Genomic DNA, 27,150 nt, shown 5'->3' on the forward strand with positions numbered 1-27,150 from the left:
TTACAAACGTATATTGATCAATTTCAATTTACTACTCGAATTTCGTTCTGAAATTATTTCACAGTAACATTGGAATAAATTCGGAAATTTCGAATTTCAGTGTACTATTCGAGTTTCGTCCTAACATTTCAATTGAACAGTACCGAGGTCAGAATCTACCCAGAGGTGCTGGATCGGAGGATCGAATCTACTCGGTTGACCCACGACTCGTATATCAAAGTCCGTTGAATATTTTATTCTGTCTGTGAGAAAATGTATATAAAAGATCCTTTGCCGCTGATGGAAAAATGTAGCTGTTTTTTTCTGTAAGACGACGTATCAGAATTATCAAATATTTTACATCTAATATCCAACAGGGCAGGATTTAGCTGAGTCAGTTGAGTGCTCGCTTGAGATGTTTGCTTTTGCCGGATGGAACCACCTCGGTGAATCCATTCAACTGATTGGGGTTTTCTCCTTCCAAGCAGTGCACCACAACTGGACAAACGCCGTGGAATGTGTTTTACTACCTGTGGAAAAGTGCATAGCACACTAAATTGTCCTGAAAGTGCGTCTCTGAGAATCTTTATTACAATGTTTCGGAAATCATGCCTCGTAACAACCTTTCAGATTTCAGTCCGTTCATGTAACTTCGGCAAACTCATTCTTTTCCCTTTTTCTCAATTTTGTGATCCCTTTAAAAATAATGGATTCGACCTAGTATGTTACCTGTTGGTAGTGAGACTGTCCGCGGGTTCTTCTGCTTTAATAGGCGTATTTTGTGGTTTGCAAGATTTAGGTGGTACTTCGTCATACCTCACGTAATGTTTCCTGAAATACAACAAAATAATCAACGTATGTATCTGTACCTGCGCGTATTCAAGGGGTGGATTTAAAGGGAAACACACACACACACACCCACACACCCACACACAGCAATGCTCAAATACCTTTGTTTTAATATACATTGTATTTTGAAATTCTACATATACTATGGGTGGCATGATTCGGACCTCCTCCTCACCAAGAAACTTCGCTCGCCACAGACTAGACACCCCTACTGCCTAGCGTCGTGACACGCCGCTGGTCTGCATGCGTGTACGTATATATGTACCTCGCTAAATACGTGCTTATATATACATCCAGGATTTATGCTTGAGGTTTCAAGCGTAATAATGTTATTTCAACATTCGAATTTTCAGTTTAACATTTACATTTTTAAATAGAATTTCAGTATATACATTCGAATTTTGTTCTACCATTCGAAATTCATGTGAAAATTCGGATATTATAATAAGTTGAACTGTTTCGTAACATTCCAGTTTTAACAGTAACTTTTGACTTGAAACAAGAAATTCGAATTTCAATATATTCTAATTTTGTCCTACCATTCCAAATTCACAATAGCATTCAATTTCGAACGTAAATTTATCAATTTCAATTTACTGTTCGAATTTCGTTCTTAAATTCTTTCACAGTAACATGGTAATACAATCTGAAAATTATAATTTCTGTGTACTATTCGACTTCCATCCTAACATTTCAACTGAACAGTACCGAGGGCAGAATCTAGCTTAGTCGGTCCCAGAGGTGCTGGATCGCAGGATCGAATCTCCTCGGTTGACCCACAACTCGTATACCAAAGACCGTTGTATATTTTATTCTCACTCAGAGAAAATGTATATAAAAGATCCTTTGCTGCAGATGGAAAACTGTAGCTGGTTTTCTCTAGAAGACGACGTGTCAGAATTATCAAATATTTTACATCCTATAGCAGACGGGGCAAGATTTAGCTCGCTTCAGGTGCTTACGTCGTAGGATCGAAACACCTTGGTGAATCCATTGAACTGATTGTGTTTGTTTTCTCGTTCCAACGAGTACACCACAACTGGACAAAGGCTGTGGTATGTGCATTCATGTCTGCGCGAAATGCATATAAAATCACTTGCTATATCAGGAATATATAGCGTGTTACCTCTGATGACTAAACGTCAGAATTAGCAAATGTTTGACAACCTTCCAGATTTCACTCGGTTCATTTAACTTTTCCGGGTTTATTTTTTTCAATTTTGTGACCCCTTTACAGTGTTCGATATTAAAAATTTTAGGCAGTATCCCAGTTAGATAGTAACATTTTAAAATCTGGTATCCCACATGAGAATTTAGTATCCCACTTATATTCCATCCAACAGAAAACGCCTTTTTTCATGATATGGAATTTACTACAAAAGATTTATTTCTGAGCCGACCGATTTGTAAGTTACACAGAAACATAGTATTGTTTTGTTATTTCCATACCACTTTTACTTTTTTCTTACGTCAAACTAAACTGACATTATTTACAACAACATTTTTTATAGAATGATGGGACGGACTGTTCCCAATCTATTTCTACGCCGCAATCGAAATTGCGGAATTCGTGAAATTCGCAATCAAACAGAATCGGCAACATTATTTGCTGCATCTATTTTTTAGTAATACTGACATAAATTAATATTTAGCAGTAATATATAAGTGTTTCTGACATTACTAATGATAAACCTACCTGTATCAATTTTCTGCAGATGTGGAATCAATATCTCAAAATCATTTTAAGGGAGGAAACATCCAACAAAAACAATAGCGACGTAGCAGTTTCCAGTGTATTGCTACCCCGCTATTGCTCCAGTGTAGCATTAGACTGGGTACGAGTTAGGGGAGATACTGTTACGGCATAGCATTAGATTGGGTACGAGCTCGAAAATACTGTTACTTAACTTCACCAATAAATGACAACTTTCATTGTTTTAGCGAAAAATAAAAACGCAGGATTAAAAAAAAACCCAACAACTTTGTATGGTATCCCAGTGGGATACTGGGTTATTGAAGTCTTGTATCCAAAATTAAATTCTGGTATCCCCGGGATATCGGGATACCGTTAATCTCGAACACTGCTTTAAAAATAATGTATTCGACCTAGTGTGTTACCTGTTGGTGGTGAGACTGTCCGCGGGTTCTTCTGCTTCAATAGGCGTATTTTGTGGTTTGCAGGATTTAGAGGGTGCTTCATCGTACCTCACGTAATGTTTCCTGAAATACGGCAAAATAATGAACTTATGTATGTGTACAGGCGGGTATGCAAGGGATGGGTTTAAAGGGTCACTACACATGTATTTAAAAGATCCTTTCCTGCTGATGGAAAAAATTTAGCTGTTTTTTTCTGGAAGACTATGTATCAGAATTATCAAATATTTTACATCCAATAGCCAACAGGGCAGGATTTAGCTGAGTCAGTTGAGTGCTACCTTGAGATGTTTGCATCGCAGGATGGAACCACCTCGGTGAATCCATTCAACTGATTGGGGTTTTCTCGTTCCAAGCAGTGCACCATAACTGGATAAAGGCTGTGGAATGTACTTTGCTACCTGTGGAAAAGTGCATAGCACACTATATTGTCCTGAAAGCGCGTCTCTGAAAATCTTTATTACAATGTTTCGGTAAGCATGCCTCGGAACAACCTTCCAGATTTCAGTCCGTTCTTTTCACTTCGGCAAACTCATTCTTTTCCCATTTTTTTCAATTGTGTGACCCCTTTAAAAATAATGTATTCGATCTCGTGTGTTACCTGTTGGTGGTGAGACTGTCCGCGGGCTCTTCTGCTTTAATAGGCGTATTTTGTGGTTTGCAGGATTTAGGGGGTGCTTCGTCATACCTCACGTAATGTTTCCTGAAATACAGCAAAATAATCAACGTATGTATCTGTACATGCGCGTATTCAAGGGGTGGATTTAAAGGGAAACACACACACACACACACACACACACACACACACACAATGCTCAAATGTATTTGTTTTAATATACAGTCAAACTTCGATAACTCGATCTTGAAGGGGACGAGGGAGTTTCAGGGAGTTCGAGTTTTCGAAATTAATATATAATAAGAGTTCAGAATTGAAACTGCATTGCAGCTGGTTTATTTTGCTTAATATTATAATAAGCGTGCACTTTGCTGCCTACCTCTAAACTCTAAAAACTATGCATCCCCAGTAGAAAGGCAAATTAATATATCAGTAACCTCACCCACCACCACCCAATCTCATCCCACCCCACCCCAGATGTTGACATCTTCGACGCCTGTCATACATTCATTTTGCCTATATTGTAAAAGTAAGTAAATAAAACAAAAATGATCACCCAGATGAATCTGAAATATATGCTTGGGCATATAGGCCACATGTATTTATTGACAGAAAAAGACGAAAAAGGAAGGCATTTACATACATATATAAATATCAAAAAGTAACGTTGACGTATTTGGCAGATGTCAAAACATGGCGGAACGTAACTAACAAATAAAACACTGAATACCGAATAACACTATAAGTACATTTGTTTTACACACAGTTATTTACGCTTCACACCTCTACTTTCTTTCGTCAATCTGGCCACCCATCCTCCATGTCTGGGCCCTACGCAAGATTACTTGGATGACAAGAAAGCAGAACTTTTTAAAACCGATCTAGCAAACTCCACATTACCGGGTCCTTTCCCAGATTGCTCGATCTGGGATGTATCGATTTTTAACATAACTAAATGACTGGTAATTGATAAACATTAACTGATACATCAACAAAAATCTGTCTGTAATTAAGTATTACTTAGCGAGGCTCTCCACCACGGACGAACACCGACTACCAAACATAGGATCATTTCGTTCCGCTTACTCGGCGATCTATTATTCTGTAATTATCACCCTAATCCACGACAGCGAAGACCACCCGAGACAGGAGCTTCGCTTGATTGACATGATTGACAATACATTCGTCTTTAAAATACTATCGGCAATGACAGTTTGATCAATCCACATGCGTCGAGTTTTAGAGGTGCATACTCTATTAAATCTTTATAGCGGGACCAAAGAATTAGGTCGAGAGATCGAGTTATCGAGTTTTCGAACTTTGAATTTTCGAAGGTCGTTATTACTAGTTTGTATAGCAACTCGTCCGGGACCGTCGCTTCAGATCGAAGTTTTCGAGAGATCGAAGGTGGAGTGATCGAAGTTTGACTGTACATTGCATTTTTATTATTATTGGAAATATATGAGTGGCATGACTCGGACACCCCCCCCCCCCCTCCCTTCCCCAAGAAACGTCGCTAGCCACAGTCTAGACACCCATACTGCCTAATTTCCTGACATTCCTGGTCTGCATGTGAGTACACATAATATATGTACCTTCCTAAATACGTGCTTATATATACATACGCATGTATGTATTATTCCAGGATTTATGCTTGCGATTTCAAGTGTAATAATCTTATTTCAACATTCGAATTTCACAGTTGTAACATTTACATTTTTTAAATAGAATTTCAATATATACATTCAAATTTCGTCCTACCATTCACAATTCAGGTGAAAATTCGGTTTTCATAATAAGTTGAATATTTTCGTAACATTACAGGTTTAACGGTAACTTTTGACTTGAAACAAGAAATTCAAATTTCAATATATTCTGTCCTGCCATTCCAATTTCGAGGTAACATTCGATTTCAAACGTATATTGATCAATTTCAATTTACTACTCGAATTTCGTTCTGAAATTCTTTCACAGTAACATTGGAATAAATTCGGAAATTTCGAATTTCAGTGTACTATTCGAGTTTCGTCCTAACATTTCAGTTGAACAGTACCGAGGTAAGAATCTAGCTCAGTCGGTAGGGTGTACCCAGAGGTGCTGGATCGAAGGATCGAATCTCCTCGGTTGACCCACGACTCGTATATCAAAGTCCGTTGTATATTTCATTCTGTCTGTGAGAAAATGTATATAAAAGATCCTTTGCTACTAATGGAAAAATATTGCTGTTTTTTTCTGGAAGACTACGTATCAGAATTATCAAATATTTTACAATCCAATAGCCAACAGGGCAGTATTTAGCTGAGTCAGTTGAGTGCTACCTTGAGATGTTTGCTTTGCAGGATGGAACCACCTGGGTGAATCCATTCAACTGATTGGGGTTTTCTGAAATTCTGGAAAAAGGCTGTGGAATGTGCTTTACTATCTGTGGAAAAGTGCATAGCACACTAAATTGCCCTGAAAGCGCGTCTCTGAGAATCTTTATTACAATGTTTTGGAAAGCATGCCTCGGAACAACCTTCCAGATTTCAAGGAGTTCGTTTAACTTCGGCAAACTCATTCTTTTCCCATTTTCCCAATTTTGTGACCCCTTTAAAAATAATGGATTCGACCTAGTGTGTTACCTGTTGGTGGTGAGACTGTCCGCGGGCTCTTCTGCTTTAATAGGCGTATTTTGTGGTTTGCAGGATTTAGGTGGTGCTTCGTCGTACCTCACGTAATGTTTCCTGAAATATAGCAAAATAATCAACGTATGTATGTGGACATGCGCGTATTCAAGGGATGGATTTAAGGGCACACACACACATTTCAATTGAACAGTACCGAGGTCAGAATCTAGGTGAGACGGTAGGGTCTACCCAGAGGTACTGGATCGGAGGATCGAATCTCCTCAATTGACCCACGACTTGTATATTAAAGACAGATGTATATTTTATTCTGTCTCTGAGAAAATGTATATAAAAGATCCTTTCCTGCTGATGGAAAACTGTAGCTGGTTTTCTCTAGAAGACGACGTGTCAGAATTATCAAATATTTTACATCTTATAGCAGACGGGCCAGGATTTAGCTCGCTTCAGGTGCTTACGTCGTAGGATCGAAACACCTTGGTGAATCCATTGAAATGAGTGTGTTTGTTTTCTCGTTCCAACCAGTACACCACAGCTGGACAAAGGCTGTGGTATGTGCATTCATGTCTGAGGGAAAATGCATATAAAAAATCACTTGCTGCATCAGGAAAATATAGCGTGTTACCTCTGATGACTAAATGTCAGAATCAGCAAATGTTTGACAACCTTTCAGATTTCACTCGGTTCATTTAACTTTTCCGGGTTTATTTTTTACAATTTGTGACCCCTTTAAAAATAATGGATTCGACCTAGTATGTTACCTGTTGGTGGTGAGACAGTCCGCGGGTTCTTCTGCTTTAATAGGCGTATTTTGTGGTTTGCAGGATTTAGATGGTGCTTCGTCGTACCTCACGTAATGTTTCCTGAAATACAGCAAAATAATCAACGTATGTATGTGGACATGCGCGTATTCAAGGGCTGCATTTAAAGGGACACACGCACGCATACGCACACGCACACACACACACACGCACACACACACACGCACACGCACACAGACACAAACATACACAAACACATACACGCACACGCACACACACACATGCATACGCACACGCACACGCACACACACACACACACACTGGTGAAATGAATTTGTTTTAATATAAATTGTATTTTTTTATTTTTGAAAATATATATTATGAGTGGCATGACTTGGACACCCTCCCCCCCCCCCTCCAAAAAACGTCACTAGCCACAGTCTAGACACCCCCACTGCCTAATTTCCTGACATTCGCCAGGTCTGCATGTGTGTACATATATATGTACCTCCCTAAATACGTGCTTATATATACATACGCATGTATGTATTATTCCAGGATTTATGCTTGAGATTTCAAGTGTAATAATCTTATTTCAACATTCGAATTTCACAGTTGTAACGTTTACATTTTTAAAATAGAATTTCAATATATACATTCGAATTTCATCATACGATTCAAAATTCAGGTGAAAATTCGGTTTTCATAATAAGTTGAATTTTTTCGTAACATTACAGTTTTAACGGTAACTTTTGACTTGAAACAAGAAATTCAAATTTCAATATATTCTGTCCTGCCATTCCAATTTCGCGGTAACATTCGATTTCAAGTTCGAGTTTTGTCCTAACATTTCAATTGAACAGTACCGAGGTCAGAATTTAACTCAGACGGTAGGGTCTACCCAGAGGTGCTGGATCGGAGGATCGAATCTCCTCGGTTGACCCACGACTCGCATATCAAAGTCCGTTGTATATTTTATTCTGTCTGTGAAAAAATGTATATAAAAGATCCTTTGCCGCTGATGGAAAAATGTAGCTGTTTTTTTCTGGAAGACTATGTATCAGAATTATCAAATATTTCACATCCAATATCCAACAGGGCAGGATTTAGCTGAGTCAGTTGAGTGCTACCTTGAGATGTTTGCATCGCAGGATGGAAGCACCTCGGTGAATCCATTCAACTGATTGGGTTTTTCTCATTCCAACCAGTACACCACAACTGGACAAAGGCTGTGGAATGTGCTTTACTACCTGTGGAAAAGTGCATAGCACACTAAATTGCCCTGAAAGCGTCTCTCTGAGAATCTTTATTTCAAAGTATTTGTGAAAGGATGCCTCGGAAAAACCTTCCAGATTTTACTCGGATCATTTAACTTTGGCAAACACATTCTTTTCCCTTTTTTTTCAATTTTGTGACCTCTTTAAAAATAATGGATTCGACCTAGTGTGTTACCTGTTGGTGGTGAGACTGTCCGCGGGTTCTTCTGCTTTAATAGGCGTATTTTGTGGTTTGCAGGATTTAGGTGGTACTTCGTCGTACCTAATGTAATCTTTCCTGAAATACAGAAAAATAATCAACTTATCTATGAGTACATGTGCATATTCAAGGGGTGGCTTTAAACGGTCTCTCACACACACACACACACACACACAAACAAGGAAGGAATGAAGGAAATGTTTTATTTAACGACGCACTCAACATATTTTATTTTTGGTTATATGTGGTCCTATATAAGGTTAAGTACCACACAGATATTGAGGGAGGAAAAGCGCTGTCGCCACTTCATGGGCTACTCTTTTCGGTTAGCAGCAAGGGATCTTTTATATGCACCATCCCGTAGACAGGATAGCACATACCACGGCCTTTGATGTTCCAGTCGTGGACACACACAAACAACCACACACACACGTACATTTATGAATTTCAATTTACTACTGAGGTCAGAATCTAGCTCAGTCGGTAGGGTCTACCCAGAGGTACTGGATCGGAGGATCGAATCTCCTCGGTTGACCCACGACTAGTATATGAAAAACCGTTGTATATTTTATTCTCACTCAGAGAAAATGTATATAAAAGATCCTTTCCTGCTGATGGAAAACTGTAGCTGTTTTTTTCTGGAAGACTACGTATCAGAATTATCAAATATTTTACATCTAATAGCCAACAGGGCAGGATTTAGCTGAGTCAGCTGAGTGCTCGCTTGAGATGTTTGCTTTGCAGGATGGAACCACCTCGGTGAATCCATTCAACTGATTGGATTTTTCTCGTTCCAACCAGTACACCACAACTGGAGAAAGGCAGTGGTATGTGCTTTCCTGTCTGTGGAATAGTAGATAAAAAACATCCCTTGCTGCTTTAGGACAAATGCAGCGGGTTGTCTCATATGACTATGTGTCAGAATGATCAAATGTTTGACATCCAATAGCCGATGATTAATTAATCAATGTGCTCCAGTGGTGTCGTTAAACAAAATAAACTAACTTTCGAATAGCCAAAGACCCACTGGCGGATCTATAGGAGGTCCACAGGTGTCACGTGATCAGGTCTATCGGCCCGTCTAAAGTGCCTTTTTTAATGAGCTGCGTTTTTTAATTGTGTTTTTTGTTTGTTTTTGTTTTTGTTGTTTTTAGTTTATCGTCCATAATACACCACACTAAATTGCCCTGAAAGCACGTCTCGGAGAATCTTTATTACAAAATGTTTCCGAAAGCATGCCTCGGAACAACCTTCCAGATTTCACTCGGTTCATTTAAGTTCGGCAAACTCATCCTTTTCTTTTTTTCAATTGTGTGACCCAGGGGCGCCATGCCGTACCTCTTTGAAAAGTGATACGGGAGTCTGCGCCGCCCCTGTGACCCCTTTAAAAATAATGTATTCGACCTAGTGTGTTACCTGTTGGTGGTGAGACTGTCCGCGGGTTCTTCTGCTTTAATAGGCATATTTTGTGGTTTGCAGGATTTAGAGGGTGCTTCATCGTACCTCACGTAATGTTTCCTGAAATACAGCAAAATAATCAACATATCTATGTGTACATGCGCGTATGCAAGGGTGGGGTTTAAAGGTCTCTCTCTCTCACACACACGCACACACGCACGCACGCACGCGTGCACAGTGATGCTCCAATAAGTTTGTTTTAATATACAATGTATTTTCAAATTGTACATATATTATGGGTGGCTTAACTCGGACCACCTCCCCAAGAAACTTCGCTCGCCACAGTCTAGACACCCCCACTGCCTAATGTCCTGACATTCGCCTGGTCTGCCTCCCTAAATACGTGCTTATATATACATACGTATGTATGTATTATTCTAGGATTTATGCTTGAGATTTCAAGTGTAATAATCTTATTTCAACATTCGAATTTCTGTTGTAACATTTACATTTTTAAAATAGAATTTTAGTATATACATTCAAATTTCGTCCTACCATTCAAAATTCAAGAGAAAAGTAGGATTTTATAATAACTTCGAATTCGAATTTAAATATATTCTAATTTTGTCCCGTCATTCACATTTCGCAGTAGCATTCAATTTCGAACGTAAATTTATGAATTTCAATTTACTACTCGAATTTTGTTCTTAAATTCTTTCACAGTAACATTTGAATAAATTCAGAAAATTCAAATTTCAGTGTACTATTCGACTTTCGTCCTAACATTTCAAATGAACAGTACCGAGGTCAGAATCTAGCTGTCGGTAGGGTCTACCCAGACGTGCTGGATCGGAGGATCGAATCTCCTCGGTTGACCCACGACTCGTATGTCAAAGATCGTTGTATATTTTATTCTGTCTGTGAGAAAATGTATATAAAAGATCCTTTGCTGCTGATGAAAAAATATAGCTGGTTTTCTCTGGAAGACTACGTATCAGAATTATCAAATATTTTACATCCAATAGCCAAATGGGCAGTACTTAGCTGAGTCAGTTGAGTGCTACCTTGAGATGTTTGCTTTGCAGGATGGAACCACCTGGGTGAATCCATTCAACTGAATGGGATTTTCTGAAATTCTGGACAAAGGCCGTGGAATGTGCTTTACTACCTGTGGAATAGTGCATAGCACACTAAATTGCCCTGAAAGCGCGTCTCTGAGAATCTTTATTACAATGTTTTGGAAAGCATGCCTCGGAACAACCTTCCAGATTTCATGGAGTTCGTTTAACTTCGGCAAACTCATTCTTTTCCCATTTTTTCAATTTTGTGACCCCTTTAAAAATAATGGATTCGACCTAGTGTGTTACCTGTTGGTGGTGAGACTGTCCGCGGGTTCTTCTGCTTTAATAGGCGTATTTTGTGGTTTGCAGGATTTAGATGGTGCTTCGTCGTACCTCACGTAATGTTTCCTGAAATACAGCAAAATAATCAACGTATGTATGTGGACATGCGCGTATTCAAGGGATGGATTTAAAGGGACACACACACATTTCAATTGAACAGTACCGAGGTCAGAATCTAGTTGAGTCGGTAGGGTCTACCCAGAGGTGCTGGATCGGAGGATCGAATCTCCTCAATTGATCCACGACTTGTATATTAAAGACAGATGTATATTTTATTCTGTCTGTGAGAAAATGTATATAAAAGATCCTTTCCTGCTGATGGAAAACTGTAGCTGGTTTTCTCTGGAAGACTACGTGTCAGAATTATCAAATATTTGTTTTCTCGTTCCAACCAATACACCACAACTGGACAAAGGCTGTGGTATGTGCATTCGTGTCTGCGGGAAAATGCATATAAAAAATCACTTGCTGCATCAGGAAAATATAGCGTGTTACCTCTCATGACTAAATGTCAGAATCAGCAAATGTTTGACAACCTTTCAGATTTCACTCGGTTCATTTAACTTTTCCGGGTTTATTTTTTACAATTATGTGACCCCTTTAAAAATAATGGATTCGACCTAGTATGTTACCTGTTGGTGGTGAGACTGTCCGCGGGTTCTTCTGCTTTAATAGGCGTATTTTGTGGTTTGCAGGATTTAGATGGTGCTTCGTCGTACCTCACGTAATGTTTCCTGAAATACAGCAAAATAATCAACGTATGTATGTGTACATGCGCGTATTCAAGGGCTGCATTTAAAGGGTCACACACACACACAGACACACACACACACACACACACGCACACACACACACACACACACACACACACACACACACGGACATAAACACACACACACACACACACACACACACACACACACACACACATGGACACAAACACACACACACACACTGTTTTAATATAAATTGTATTTTTTTATTTTTGGAAATATATATTATGAGTGGCATGACTTGGACACCCTCCCCCCCCCCCTCCAAGAAACGTCACTAGCCACAGTCTAGACACCCCCACTGCCTAATTTCCTGACATTCGCCTGGTCTGCATGTGTGTACATATATATGTATCTCCCTAAATACGTGCTTATATATACATACGCATGTATGTATTATTCCAGGATTTATGCTTGAGATTTCAAGTGTAATAATCTTATTTCAACATTCGAATTTCATAGTTGTAACGTTTACATTTTTAAAATAGAATTTCAATATATACATTCGAATTTCATCATACGATTCAAAATTCAGGTGAAAATTCGGTTTTCATAATAAGTTGAATTTTTTCGTAACATTACAGTTTTAACGGTAACGTTTGACTTGAAACAAGAAATTCAAATTTCAATATATTCTGTCCTGCCATTCCAATATCGCGGTAACATTCGATTTCAAGTTGGAGTTTTGTCCTAACATTTCAACTGAACAGTACCTGCAAACAGTCAGAATCTAACTCAGACGGTAGGGTCTACCCAGAGGTGCTGGATCGGAGGATCGAATCTCCTCGGTTGACCCACGACTCGTATATCAAAGATCGTTGTATATTTTATTCTGTCTGTGAGAAAATGTATATAAAAGATCCTTTGCCGCTGATGGAAAAATGTAGCTGTTTTTTTCTGGAAGACTACGTATCAGAATTATCAAATATTTTACATCCAATATCCAACAGGGCAGGATTTAGCTGAGTCATTTGAGTGCTCGCTTGAGATGTTTGCATCGCAGGATGGAACCACCTCGGTGAATCCATTCAACTGATTGGGTTTTTCTCATTTCAACCAGTACACCACAACTGGACAAAGGCCGTGGAATGTGCTTTACTACCTGTGGAAAAGTGCATAGCACACTAAATTGCCCTGAAAGCGCGTCTCTGAGAATCTTTATTTCAAAGTATTTGTGAAAGGATGCCTCGGAAAAACCTTCCAGATTTCACTCGGTTCATTTAACTTCGACAAACTCATTATTTTCCAATTTTTTCAATTTTGTGACCCCTTTAAAAATAATGGATTCGACCTAGTGTGTTACCTGCTGGTGGTGAGACTGTCCGCGGGTTCTTCTGCTTTGATTGGCGTGTGCTGTGGTTTGCAGGATTTAGGGGGTACTTCGTCGTACCTAATGTAATCTTTCCTGAAATACAGCAAAATAATCAACTTATCGATCTGTACATCTGAGTATCCAAGCGGTGGCTTTAAAGGTCTCACACATCACACACTTTATTTAACACACTCAACATATTTTACACGGTTACACACACACACACAGGTTAACACACACAGGTACATTTGTGAATTTCAATTTACTACTCGAATTTCGTTCTTAAATTCTTTTACAGTAACATTGGAATAAAATCGGAAAATTCTAATTTCAGTGTACTATTCGACTTCCATCCTAACATTTCGACTGAACAGTACCGAGGTCAGAATCTAGGTGAGACGGTAGGGTCTACCCAGAGGTACTGGATCGGAGGATCGAATCTCCTCGGTTGACCCACGACTAGTATATGAAAAACCGTTGTATATTTTATTCTCACTCAGAGAAAATGTATATAAAAGATCCTTTGCTGCTGATGGAAAACTGTAGCTGGTTTTTCTGGAAGACTACGTATCAGAATTATCAAATATTGTACATCTAATAACCGACGAGCGGGATTTAGCGGAGTTGGTTGAGTGCTCTCTTGAGGTGATTGCGTCACAGGATCGAACCACCTCGGTGGATCTATTGAACGGATTGGGGTTTTCTCGTTCCAACTAGTACACAGAAACTGGATAAAGGCCGTGGAATGTGCTTTCCTGCCTGTGAGAAAGTGTATATAAAACATCCCTTGCTGCATTAGGAAAAATGCAGCGGGTTTCGGATGACTACGTGTCTTAATTACCAAATGTTTGACATCCAATAGCCGATGATTAATTAAGCAATGTGCTCCAGTGGTGTCGTTAAACAAAACAAACTTTAACTTTAGAATAGCCGAAGACCCACTAGCGGATCCATAGGGGGGTTCACAGGTGTCATGTGATCAGTTCCGCCGGCCCGTTTAAAGTGCCTTTTTCAATTAGCTGTGTTTTGCTTATTGTTTGTGTTTTTGTTGTCTTTTAGTTTATCATCCACAATATACCACACTAAATTGACTTGAAAACGCGTCTCTGAGAATCTTTATTACAAAATGTTTCGGAAAGTTTTACTCGGTTCATTTAACTTCGGCAAACTCATTCTTTTTCTTTTTTTCAATTTTATGACCCCTTTTAAAATAATGGATTCGTGAGAGAGAGAGAGAGAGAGATTAGAGAGAGAGAGAGAGAGAGAGAGAGAGAGAGAGAGAGACACACACACACACACACACACACACACACACACAGAAATAAACACACACACACGTAAATTGATGAATTTCAATTTACTACTCAAATTTCGTTCTTAAATTCTTTCACAGTCACATTGGAATCAATTGGGAAAATTCGAATTTCAGTGTACTATTCGACGTCCATCCTAACATTTCAAGTGAACAGTACCGAGGTCATTATCTAGCTCAGTCGGTAGGGTCTACCCAGAGGTGCTGGATCGGAGGATCGAATCTCCTCGGTTGATCCACGACTCGTATATCAAAGTCTGTTGTATATATTATTCTGTCTGTGAGAAAATGTATATAAAAGATCCTTTCCTGCTGATGGAATACTGTAGCTGGTTTCCTCTGGAAGACTACGTGTCAAATATCAAATTATCAAATATTGTACATCCAATAGCCAACAGGGCAGGATTTAACTCAGTCAGCTGAGTGCTCGCTTGAGCTGTTTGCATCGCAGGATCGAACCACCTCGGTGGATCCATTGAATGGATTGGGTTTTCTCATTCCAATAAGTGGACCACAACTGGACAGAGACTGTGGTATATGCTTTTCTGTCTGTGGAATAGTGAATATAAAACATCCATTGATTCATTAGGAAAAATATAGCGGGTTTCCTCTGATGACTATATGTCAGAATTACAAAATGTTTCACATCCAATAGCCGATGATTAACTAATAAATGTACTCTAGTGGTGTTGTTAAACAAAATAAACTTTAACTTTCCAATAACTGAAGACCCAATGGCGGATCCATAGAGGGTTCACAGGTGTCACGTGATCAGGTCAGCCGGCCCGTTTAAAGTGCCTTTTTCAATTAGCTGCGTTTTGTTTATTGGTTGTGTTTTTGCTGTCTTTTAGTTCATCATCCACAATATACCACACTAAATTGACTTGAAAGCGCGTCTCTGAGAATCTTTATTACAATGTTTCTGAAAGGATGCCTCGGAAGAACCTTCCAGATTTTACTCGGATCATTTAACTTTGGCAAACATATTCTTTTCCCTTTTTTTTCAATTTTGTGACCTCTTTAAAAATAATGTATTCGACCTAGTGTGTTACCTGTTGGTGGTGAGACTGTCCGCGGGTTCTTCTGCTTTAATAGGCGTATTTTGTGGTTTGCAGGATTTAGGTGGTACTTCGTCGTACCTAATGTAATCTTTCCTGAAATACAGAAAAATAATCAACTTATCTATGTGTACATGTGCACATCCAAGGGGTGGCTTTAAACGGTCTCACACACACACGCACACACGCATACGCACACACACACACAGACACACACACGCACACACACACAGACAAGGAAGAAATGAAGAATTTTTTTTATTTACGACGCACTCAACATATTTTATTTCGGTTATATGTGGTCCTATATAAGGTTAAGTACCACACAGATATTGAGGGAGGAAAAGCGCTGTCGCCACTTCATGGGCTACTCTTTTCGGTTAACAGCAAGGGATCTTTTATATGCACCATCCCGTAGACAGGATAGCACATACCACGGCCTTTGATGTTCCAGTCGTGGACACACACAAACAACCACACACACACGTAAATGTATGAGGTGCTGGATCGGAGGATCGAATCTCCTCGGTTGACCCACGACTTGTATATTAAAGACAGATGTATATTTTATTCTCACTCAGAGAAAATGTATATAAAAGATCCTTTGCTGCTGATGGAAAACTGTAGCTGTTTTTTTCTGGAAGACGACGTATCAGAATTATCAAATATTTTACATCCAATATCCAACAGGGCAGGATTTAGCTGAGTCAGTTGAGTGCTCGCTTGAGATGTTTGCTTTGCAGGATCGAACTACCTCGGAGAATCATTGATCTGATCATCCACAATATGCCACACTAAATTGCCCTGAAAGCACGTCTCTGAGAATCTTTATTTGAAAATGTTTCGGAAAGCATGCCTCGGAACAACCTTCCAGATTTCAGTCCGTTCATTCTTTTCCCATTTTTTTTCAATTTTGTAACCCCTTTAAAAATAATGTATTCGACCTAGTGTGTTACCTGTTGGTGGTGAGACTGTCCGCGGGTTCTTCTGCTTTAATAGGCGTATTTTGTGGTTTGCAGGATTTAGGTGGTACTTCGTCGTACCTAATGTAATCTTTCCTGAAATACAGAAAAATAATCAACTTATCTATGTGTACATGTGCATATCCAAGGGGTGGCTTTAAACGGTCTCACACACACACGCACACACGCATACGCACACACACACACACACACGCACACACACACAGACAAGGAAGAAATGAAGAATTTTTTTTATTTACGACGCACTCAACATATTTTATTTCGGTTATATGTGGTCCTATATAAGGTTAAGTACCACACAGATATTGAGGGAGGAAAAGCGCTGTCGCCACTTCATGGGCTACTCTTTTCGGTTAACAGCAAGGGATCTTTTATATGCACCATCCCGTAGACAGGATAGCACATACCACGGCCTTTGATGTTCCAGTCGTGGACACACACAAACAACCACACACACACGTAAATGTATGAGGTGCTGGATCGGAGGATCGAATCTCCTCGGTTGACCCACGACTTGTATATTAAAGACAGATGTATATTTTATTCTCACTCAGAGAAAATGTATATAAAAGATCCTTTGCTGCTGATGGAAAACTGTAGCTGTTTTTTTCTGGAAGACGACGTATCAGAATTATCAAATATTTTACATCCAATATCCAACAGGGCAGGATTTAGCTGAGTCAGTTGAGTGCTCGCTTGAGATGTTTGCTTTGCAGGATCGAACTACCTCGGAGAATCATTGATCTGATCATCCACAATATGCCACACTAAATTGCCCTGAAAGCACGTCTCTGAGAATCATTATTTGAAAATGTTTCGGAAAGCATGCCTCGGAACAACCTTCCAGATTTCAGTCCGTTCATTCTTTTCCCATTTTTTTCAATTTTGTAACCCCTTTAAAAATAATGGATTCGACCTAGTGTGTTACCTGTTGGTGGTGAGACTGTCCGCGGGTTCTTCTGCTTTAATAGGCGTATTTTGTGGTTTACAGGATTTAGATGGTGCTTCATCGTACCTAATGTAATCTTTCCTGAAATACAGCAAAATAACCAACGTATCTATCTGTACATGCGCGTATGCAAGGGGTGGATTTAAAGAGTGTCACACACACGCACGCACACGCACATACACGAATGCTCAGATAAATTTGTTTTGATATATATATATATAGAGGCTATTTCATGGGGGTTTTCGAATACGATTTTTATGTCAACGAGTGATGTGTGAAAACCATATTTTCACGAATTGCGAAGCAATGAGTGAAAATATGGTTTTCACACATCATGAGTTGACATAAAAATCGTATTCGGAAAAACACCATGAAATGGTCTATTTATTATATACATATTTCCTAATTTTTGACAATATCTTTCGCCATTTGGTAATATCTTTCACTTATCCTATCGAAAACACGTAACGTCATGATATATTTCTTCCTATGGAACTTTGCCAGAAAATTTACTTTACCATAGACTTTTAAAAAGAAATTTGATTACAATTTATCTTTATTAACATTTATTTAACAATACTGCGGTGCAAACATACCTGACAAAGCGATCCTTTAAAAACTCCCACAAAAACAAAACGAGTGGAACGCCGTTACATTCTTACACTTAAACTCGATGACACTACATTGTGTCATCATTATTTAGCTTCGTATTCAATTTGCTTTATATATTTTATCGTAATTGCACTTTGTATCCCGTTTTTATAGGTACAGTTGTTTAAATTACATTTTATATTTTTCAAATACGATCAGATGCATTGGTAATCATCAAATTTAAATACAAAGAACCGAGACAAAGGGAGATAATTTAATCGTGCACTTTTACAAAAAAGTAAATACGACTTCTATATTTTCACTGTGAAAATATGACTTTTCACCGGATATGACTTTTATGGTTTCCGTAGATCTATATATTTCATTGCTATGTATATAATAAATATATATATTGTATTTTGAAATTATACATATATTTCATGGGTGGCATGACTCGGACCGCCACACCCACCCCACCCCAAGAAAGCACGTCTCTGAGAATCTTTATTTGAAAATGTTTCGGTCAACATGCCTCGGAACAACCTTCCAGATTTCAGTCCATTTATTTAACTTCGGGAAACTCATTCTTTTCCCTTTTTCTCAATTTTGTGTCCACTTTAAAAATAATGGATTCGACCTAGTGTGTTACCTGTTGGTGGTGAGACTGTCCGCGGGTTCTTCTGCTTTAATAGGCGTATTTTGTGGTTTGCAGGATATAGGGGGCGCTTCATCGTACCTAATGTAATCTTTTCTGAAATACAGCAAAATAACCAACGTATCTCTCTGTACATGCGCGTATGCAAGTGGTGGGTTTAAAGAGTGTCACACACACACACACACACACACACACACACCACAAACAAGAATGCTCAAATAAATTTGTTTTGATATATATATATATATATATATATATATATATATACTCTTAAAAAAAAGAAACGCAAAAGGGTACAAATGGGTTATAACTCCGATTTTATGTTTCCTACCGGTTCATGCTTTGTGAATATAAGGTCATTGCATGTCCCAAACACATTCCCACGGTTACATTCGATAAAACGCAGCTACTGTACAATAAAGTTCCAAAATGTGAATATTCGCAAAAACGCAGCCACGTGCAAACCATGTCACCACTGCACGTGCGTTGTCTGCACGTGCAACATGAACACCGACAGTATAAAAGTGCAGGGTGTTCGCTTGCCTGGCCTCTGTATCTGGCCGACAGTTGACAATCCAGGACATGCCACGTCTCAGTGAACCGCAGAGAAACAATGCCATCGGCCGTTGCCAGGGCATTCCATGTGTCCCCAAGCACCATCTCCAGACTGTGGGACCGTTACCAGCAACATGGATCAACACGTGACCTCCCTAGATCCGGTCGACCACGGGTCACTACCCCCGGGCAGGACCGCTACATCCGGGTACGCCACCTTCGGGAACGATTGACTACTGCCACCTCCACAGCCGCAGCAATACCAGGTTTGCGCAGGATATCCGACCAGACCGTACGGAACCGCCTACGTGAGGTAGGAATTCGTGCCAGACGTCCAGTTCGAGGTGTCATCTTAACACCACAACACCGTCGACTCCGACTGCAGTGGTGCCAGATTCATCGACAATGGCCTCAACTGCGATGGAGACAGGTGGCCTCAGACCACAATTAATTTCGCTATATGTTTCTATATAGCCTTAGTGGCTATAACATTTTTATTAATATCAGCAGGCCCGTGAAGTTTTGTATGTACCTTTGCCTGCATGGGGGACACATACCCTGAAAAGGACAACCCCTGTTGTCCAGCTCTTTCTCCCAGCATATTGGTTTAAACAGACACACCCTCTAAACCAGGCCGGAGTACACCCATTTTACACAAAAAGCACTACTTTTGCATGGGCCGGAATTACCACAAACAAGTCTTCAATGTCAACAAGTTACACATGTTTACAAACTACATGCTATCCCCTGTCACTTCAGTCAAACAGTTGCCACTTCATAGCTGTCTGCCATGAAATAATCACAGTCAAACAGCAGACTACTTGCGCGGTGAAACTTCCGGATTTTGGACAACCAAATGGGAAGATAACTGTAATCTGAGGCCAGGTGTGGTTCAGTGACGAGTCCCGATTTCTGCTCCGACGTCATGATGGAAGATGTCGCGTGTATAGGCGTCGTGGTGAACGTTATGCGGCAAACTGCGTGCAGGAAGTGGACAGATTCGGCGGGGGTAGTGTCATGGTGTGGGCAGCCATCTCACACACTGGCAGAACTGACCTGGTCCACGTGCAGGGCAACCTGAATGCACAGGGCTACATTGACCAGATCCTCCGGCCACACATCGTTCCAGTTATGGCCAACGCCAACGCAGTGTTCCAACATGACAACGCCAGGCCTCACACAGCACGTCTCACAACGGCTTTCCTACAGAACAACAACATTAATGTCCTTCCTTGGCCATCGATATCACCGGATTTGAACCCAATTGAGCATCTATGGGACGAGTTGGACCGACGCCTCCGACAGCGACAACCACAGCCCCAGACCCTGCCCGAGCTAGCAGCAGCCTTGCAGGCCGAGTGGGCCACCATTCCCCGGGACGCCATCCGTACTCTGGTTGCTTCAATGGGCAGGCGGTGCCAGGCAGTTGTCAACACACGCGGAGGCCACACCCGGTATTGACTCCAGATGACCTTGACCTTGGTGGTGTGTCCTATCACTTACTCACAATGGACTAGAGTGAATTGTGAACAATCCTGCAACATTTGGTAATTATCGGACTCACCATTCAATAATTAAATCAATTCTCCAAATGTTACGACAATGTGGTTTTGCGTTTCTTCTTTTGAAGAGTATATATATATATATAATGTATTTTGAAATTATATATATATTTCATGGGTGGTATGACTCGGACCCCCACACCCACCCCACCCAAAGAAAGCACGTCTCAGAATCTCTATTTGAAAATGTTTCGGACAACATGCCTCGGAAAAACCTTCCAGATTTCAGTCCAATTTTGTGTCCACTTTAAAATAATGTATTCGACCTAGTATGTTACCTGTTGGTGGTGAGACTGTCCGCGGGTTCTTCTGCTTTAATAGGCGTATTTTGTGGTTTGCAGGATTTAGGGGGCGCTTCATCGTACCTAATGTAATCTTTCCTGAAATACAGCAAAACCAACGTATCTATCTGTACATGCGCGTATGCAAGGGGTGGGTTTAAAGGTTACCACCCACCCACACACCAAAACACTCACCAATACTCAAATGAATTTCTTTTAATATACACAATGCATTTTTGAAATTTAAAATATATTTTATTGGTGGCATGACTCGGATCCCCCTCCCCGCACGCACGCACGCACACACACACACACACACACACACACACACACACACACACACACACACACACACTAAGAAACTTCACTCGGCAGTCTAGACACCGTTTTATGGACTGGTATAGTCTTGCTTTAATGAGATAACTGATTATTTTCTTGTTGCTTCGTCTGTAGTGAAATTAATCAAATAGTTATATTATATCAAGACTACCAGGCCATAAAACCAAAATGGCGTCCATAACGCTGCATGTGTCGCTATCTTACTATGGTATGTATTGAAGTTTTATTTATTTCTGAACCGAATATTTTTTTTAATTGCGCGCAAAAACTGCCATTTTTTTGTTATTTCCAAGACACTTTTACTTTTCTTTTTACGTCAAAGAAACTGAAATTATTTACAAAAAAAAAAAAAAAAAAAAAAAAAAAAAAAAAATATATATATATATATATATACAAGCCAAATACGGCAACAATATAGGACTATATCGCGACGATGGCCTAGCTGCATTCAATGAGTCACCGAGAACCATAGAGATAATCAAAAAAGATATTTGCAGAATATTTGCAAACCATAAACTCAAGATCACCATAGTCGCCAACAAAAAATCTGTAGATTACTTAGACGTAACTCTAGACCTTGAAAAGAGCTCAGTCAAACCCTATATGAAACCAAACAACACACCTTTATACATCCACAACAAGAGCAACCACCCTCCAAATATCATCCGCAGTATACCAAAAACAATAAATAAAAGGCTTTCTGATATATCTTCGAATGAGTGCATCTTTGAAGAAGCGAAACGCCCATATAAGGAAGCCTTACTCAAGAGCGGATATAACTATAACCTCAAATACACCCCAACAGCAGAAAACAACAGACGCAGAAACAACCGCAATAGAAACATCACCTGGTACAACCCACCATATAGCTCCAACGTGAAAACCAACGTAGGTCACCAGTTCCTCAGATTACTCGATGAGTGCTTTCCCAAAAGCAACCCTCTCCACAAAATTATAAATCGAAACACCGTTAAAATTAGCTATAGCTGCATGCCTAATGTTGGGAAAATAATTTCAGCGCATAACAAAACTCTACTTCAACAACACAGAGACAAAGACGCAGTTCCCCCCAGAGAATGCAACTGTAGACGAAGAGCTGAATGTCCACTTGAGGGCAAATGCTTGCAGAAAGGAGTAATAGATCAAGCTACCGTTAATACACTCGATAACAACAAGCAAGAAACATACGTTGGTTTGACCGAGAACACATTTAAGACGGGATATACTGCGCACACGAGCAGTTTTCAAAACGCAACACAGAAGAACGCAACAGCGCTAAGTCAGTACATTTGGACACTGAAGGATAGATTCACCCCATACACCATTAAGTGGAAAATTTTATCCAAAGCAAAATCATACTCTCCAGCGAGCAAAAGATGTAACCTCTGCCTGAAGGAAAAACTGTTCATAATGTATAAACCTGAAACCAGCACACTAAACTCCAAGAATGAACTCGTATCAGCATGTCGACACAGACGCAAATACCTTCTGTGCGCATACCACACATCACCTATTATAGACCTGCATAGTGACGTAACCTCGACGTCACAGAGTCCATTACGTCATCAGCTTTCCGTTGACGGTGTAATTAAATCTACATCTGATGAGTGAGAGCAATAATTCAACTCTCTCACGAAACAAGCCTGTCATGTAGAGAAAAACATACACTTTTTAACAGGATGGGATGGGCTATAGTGTGATACCTGTTGGTAGTGAGACCGTCCGCGAGTTCTTCTGTCTTGACTGGCCTTTGTGTTGGTTTCAAATTCGGCTGGCGCGATAATTCGTGCCTGTGGTACTGTCTGCGATACTCTGATGACAACTCGATGACGCTCATCATGACCGAAACCAGGACAGGAGCTCTGGAGACATAAGAGTATTCGTCACGAGTATTTTTTAATATAGAAAATATCAACCGAGTCTATGAATACCGATTACTTAGACGAGGTTGATATTTTACATATTAAAAAACACGAGTAGCGAATTCTATTTATCCTATAACACTTCTAAAATAATATTTTAATTCTATTTTTAGTAAATCACAGTACTAAAGTCACCGCCATCGGTAATATGACGTCATCACGATTAGCACAAATTATTTGACGTCATAAATTTTAACTAAATCTTTGAAAACGTTACGCTCAGGCCCCGTGCTTATAAACCTTAAAGTCTAACCTTTAATAAAGTCCAGATTTTAACGTCATGGCAACGCCATTCAAATAGCATTACGTTAAAGTCTGGACTTTATTAAAGTCTAGACTTTAAGTTTTATAAGCACGGGCCCAGGTATGTACAGGTCTTGTTTGCTTGACCCATCCACAAAAACGCATTACCTAGAGACCTTGCAAATTTGCATACCATTATTAACCGGGTTAATACACTAAATTATAGCATGGATTTATGACATGGATATCATAGGTAAGTTGTAGGATAAAAAAAACTATTATTTCCTCCCAACTTGACCAACTTGACAACTATTTATTTGTTGTTTTTTTAATTCACATTCTAAGGTGAGCTAAAAATTACTTTCCTTGAACTAGTCTCAGGGGAGTGATGCCATCATGGCGAGTTTGCAGGTAAAAGAGGCGCGCGTGTAGGTGATGGGATTTACAGGCTGACCCCTCCCCATCCCCGCGCGCTCAAGCAATTTTTTTATTATATTAAAAAAAAAAAAAAAATAATAATAATAATAATTTACAAAAAAAATACATTTTTCAGGGGAGACTGTCTCGATCCACCTATAATGTCGCTCACTAGTCTAGACCCCTTTCTGCTAAAATTTCTGTACCCGCGTCTGTAAAAGTGTGACCGTAAAGGGACACACCCTAGTTACGGCTATTTGTTAACCATTACGGCGTTGTTTTTCGCTATTAAACCCCATTTTTCACAAATAAAATTGCACTTTACTTACATTTTATTATTTAGAATACACATTTCCATTCACCTGAAGTGCTTTTTGGTAATCCTGATGTTTGTAAAACCACGAAATGCATTTTTTTGCATTTTTTCATAAGACGTTCTGTCGAGAAAAAACCGTTAAGCAAGCGAGGTCCAATCTATTTTTAGAGGGGATATTTCCATTTCAATGTCACAGACGTTGGTATATCACGTGACCGTTATCATTTTGGTTCGGTTTGTTTTCTCGTGCACGGTTCGCGCAATCAACATCCGATTTGTTGTTGTTCATTTGTGAGATTTTTCTTCACAGTTCGTGAACATTTTCAGTAACAATAAAGTTCAGACAAGTAAGTGTCTCAATACAAAACGTTACAAACCCTTAAAACCAATAATTTTGCTAAGTCTTACGATATCTGGAGAGGGGATACAACCAGGACAGAACAGTTGGAACATGTCCAGGAGAGGTGAAACGAACGCACCCCAAGTCTGTGAAATTTGTCGTGACGTAGGCATTGTTGTGCTTCGAGCGACATCTACCGGTGGCATCAGAATACTAACTTTCAAAATTATTTCAAGCAATTGGGACATGGGGATTCCCATGGTATTTATCGATATAAATCCTGCTTTTTCACTCCATTTGATAAAAACTTGATCTAAGTGTGTTACAGGTTTGTAGATTAACCAAATTATAATTTATTTTCGCTGGATGGAACTTGGGTGTGCGGCTTTAAAGGTGCTGTCTCAAAGCTGCATAATGTCGGGTTCCCGCCCAAAATATGTATTTACCGTTACTTTGAAATGTGAAACCTATATACCTATATGCTTTTGGAATATTACAACGAAATTAACCGACGAAATTGCATGGGCACGATCAGCTGATGCGCGGACTCCGTAACATGATGTCAGGCGGATGTAGCCGACAAGTTGGCTGCCTTTGTGCAACTCGTCTTATTTCCGACAGACCTATCTAGCTGCCGACAGACAAGTTGCCAGGTCTTGTGGAATCGCCGATTTCATAAGATTGATTACGATGCCATAAAACAGGCATGATGTCCTGCGGAAAACGACTCTGCACTTTGTGCAACAATTATGCGCGCGAGCGTGTGTATTAGGGAGGGGGGGGGGGGGGGGATTAATTTGTAGTTATTTATCACGAAGAAACGTAAAATTAGAGAAATATGGCACTTGTAATCTTATATCTATGACATAACACCTTATTTAAGCATTTATCGCTACTAACGGGGCGGGATTTAGCTCAGTCGTGTCACAATTACAAAATGCTTGACATCCAATAGCCGATGATTAATTAAGCAATATGCTCTAGTGATGTCGTTAAACAAAACAAAAGTTTGTTCTAAAACAAGTAAGTACGTAAGTAAGTAAGTAATAATAATAATAATAATAATAATAATAATAATAATAATATAAATAAATAAATAAATAAATAAATATATGAAGATTCAGTCGCGTGTCCAGGAAATTGTGCAGGGGTGGGGTTGGGGGTTCTAGCCTGTTGCGAGCGAAGGGGTCAGTACATGCTCCCTCGGAAAAAAACATTGGGGGAAAAAAAGCCACGCCCTCTGCACCTTCTCCTGCGATTCTAATGATATATTTACAATACCTCACAATAGCAATCGTTGTCCACGAGAGAATAGTCGATTGTGACGTCACTGTGGGAAGGGAGATAACAAACCTTTTGCCCAGAGGCAAAATAATAAATAATATAATTTATATATATATATTAGTATTAAAGTGCTGTTCCAGATGTATGATGTATTGAGCTATATCAATCAAGATATTATCTAATATGATTAGAAAATTAAAAGAAAAAAATGTAAAAAATTTATATACCGGTATATTTTCCATTTAAAAATATTGCCCTGAAAAACAGAACCAGCTGAATTCGTTTCGGGAATTTCCGTAAGATTTTATCCGTGACGTCACGAAGGGAACTCCTTTAGATAGTTCATTGTTCATTGCTTCTTTTGTGTTTATTATGGTTAAACGGCGTGTTGTTGGCGGCTGTAGCAATACAAACGCCGATAAATTTAGTCTTCACGCATTTCCTAGTAATGTTGCTGTGAGAAAGCTGTGTGTGAATTTGATTAAAACAACGTGGAAATACTGGACAGGAAGAAAATGCCGGAGACCGTTGCGACAGCAGACACTTTAGTTTTGATTCGTCCGAACTGGCTTGTCGGCTTAAGCAAGATATGGGAATACCATGTGTTATGGCTTTTAAAAAAAGATGCCGTACCAAAACAATTTCTGCGACACAAAACAAATGACAACAAGCCGACGCCATCCACACCGAAACGACCTTGGGGTGCATATCGTCAATGTCCCAAATTGCGTTATGCTTTCAACTCCGGTCAGTTTGTTTTCTTATGCACGGTCCGTGCAATCGTCGAGATCCGATTTGTTGTCGTTTGCATCTCGTTCGTTTGTGAGATTTTTCTTTACATTTCGAGAACATTAAAACAATAAAGTACAGACAAGTAAGTATCTATTGCCGAGTCCGTCCCATCCTACAAAAATGTAGGGTTTTATTGTAAGAAAAAAAAGAAGAAAAAAAAAGAGCTAATTTTGTACGCATCTTACAAAACAATCGGCTCAGAAATA

The 27,150-nt window shown here is 39.5% G+C and overlaps 1 protein-coding gene across 1 annotated transcript in view; it reads right to left on the reverse strand.

Moving 5' to 3' along the window:
- The window catches only part of LOC121379961 (stabilizer of axonemal microtubules 1-like), a 36,151-nt gene extending 9,964 nt beyond the window's left edge, over nucleotides 1-26,187 (reverse strand). Inside the window, exons 1-17 of the mRNA XM_041508661.1 lie at nucleotides 26,150-26,187; nucleotides 23,334-23,492; nucleotides 21,289-21,390; nucleotides 18,888-18,989; nucleotides 17,627-17,728; nucleotides 16,672-16,773; nucleotides 15,710-15,811; nucleotides 13,337-13,438; nucleotides 11,893-11,994; nucleotides 11,225-11,326; nucleotides 9,876-9,977; nucleotides 8,436-8,537; nucleotides 6,984-7,085; nucleotides 6,220-6,321; nucleotides 3,584-3,685; nucleotides 2,947-3,048; nucleotides 709-810 (exon numbers count right to left, since the gene is read on the reverse strand). Of these exons, the coding sequence (XP_041364595.1) occupies nucleotides 709-810; nucleotides 2,947-3,048; nucleotides 3,584-3,685; nucleotides 6,220-6,321; nucleotides 6,984-7,085; nucleotides 8,436-8,537; nucleotides 9,876-9,977; nucleotides 11,225-11,326; nucleotides 11,893-11,994; nucleotides 13,337-13,438; nucleotides 15,710-15,811; nucleotides 16,672-16,773; nucleotides 17,627-17,728; nucleotides 18,888-18,989; nucleotides 21,289-21,390; nucleotides 23,334-23,470 (1,667 nt within the window). The 5' untranslated portion in view covers nucleotides 23,471-23,492; nucleotides 26,150-26,187. The remainder of the gene's footprint in view (nucleotides 1-708; nucleotides 811-2,946; nucleotides 3,049-3,583; nucleotides 3,686-6,219; nucleotides 6,322-6,983; nucleotides 7,086-8,435; nucleotides 8,538-9,875; nucleotides 9,978-11,224; nucleotides 11,327-11,892; nucleotides 11,995-13,336; nucleotides 13,439-15,709; nucleotides 15,812-16,671; nucleotides 16,774-17,626; nucleotides 17,729-18,887; nucleotides 18,990-21,288; nucleotides 21,391-23,333; nucleotides 23,493-26,149) is intronic.
- Between the last annotated feature and the right edge of the window lie 963 nt (nucleotides 26,188-27,150).

Source organism: Gigantopelta aegis, chromosome 2 (assembly GCF_016097555.1).
Source record: "Gigantopelta aegis isolate Gae_Host chromosome 2, Gae_host_genome, whole genome shotgun sequence".
NCBI lineage: Eukaryota > Metazoa > Mollusca > Gastropoda > Neomphalida > Peltospiridae > Gigantopelta > Gigantopelta aegis.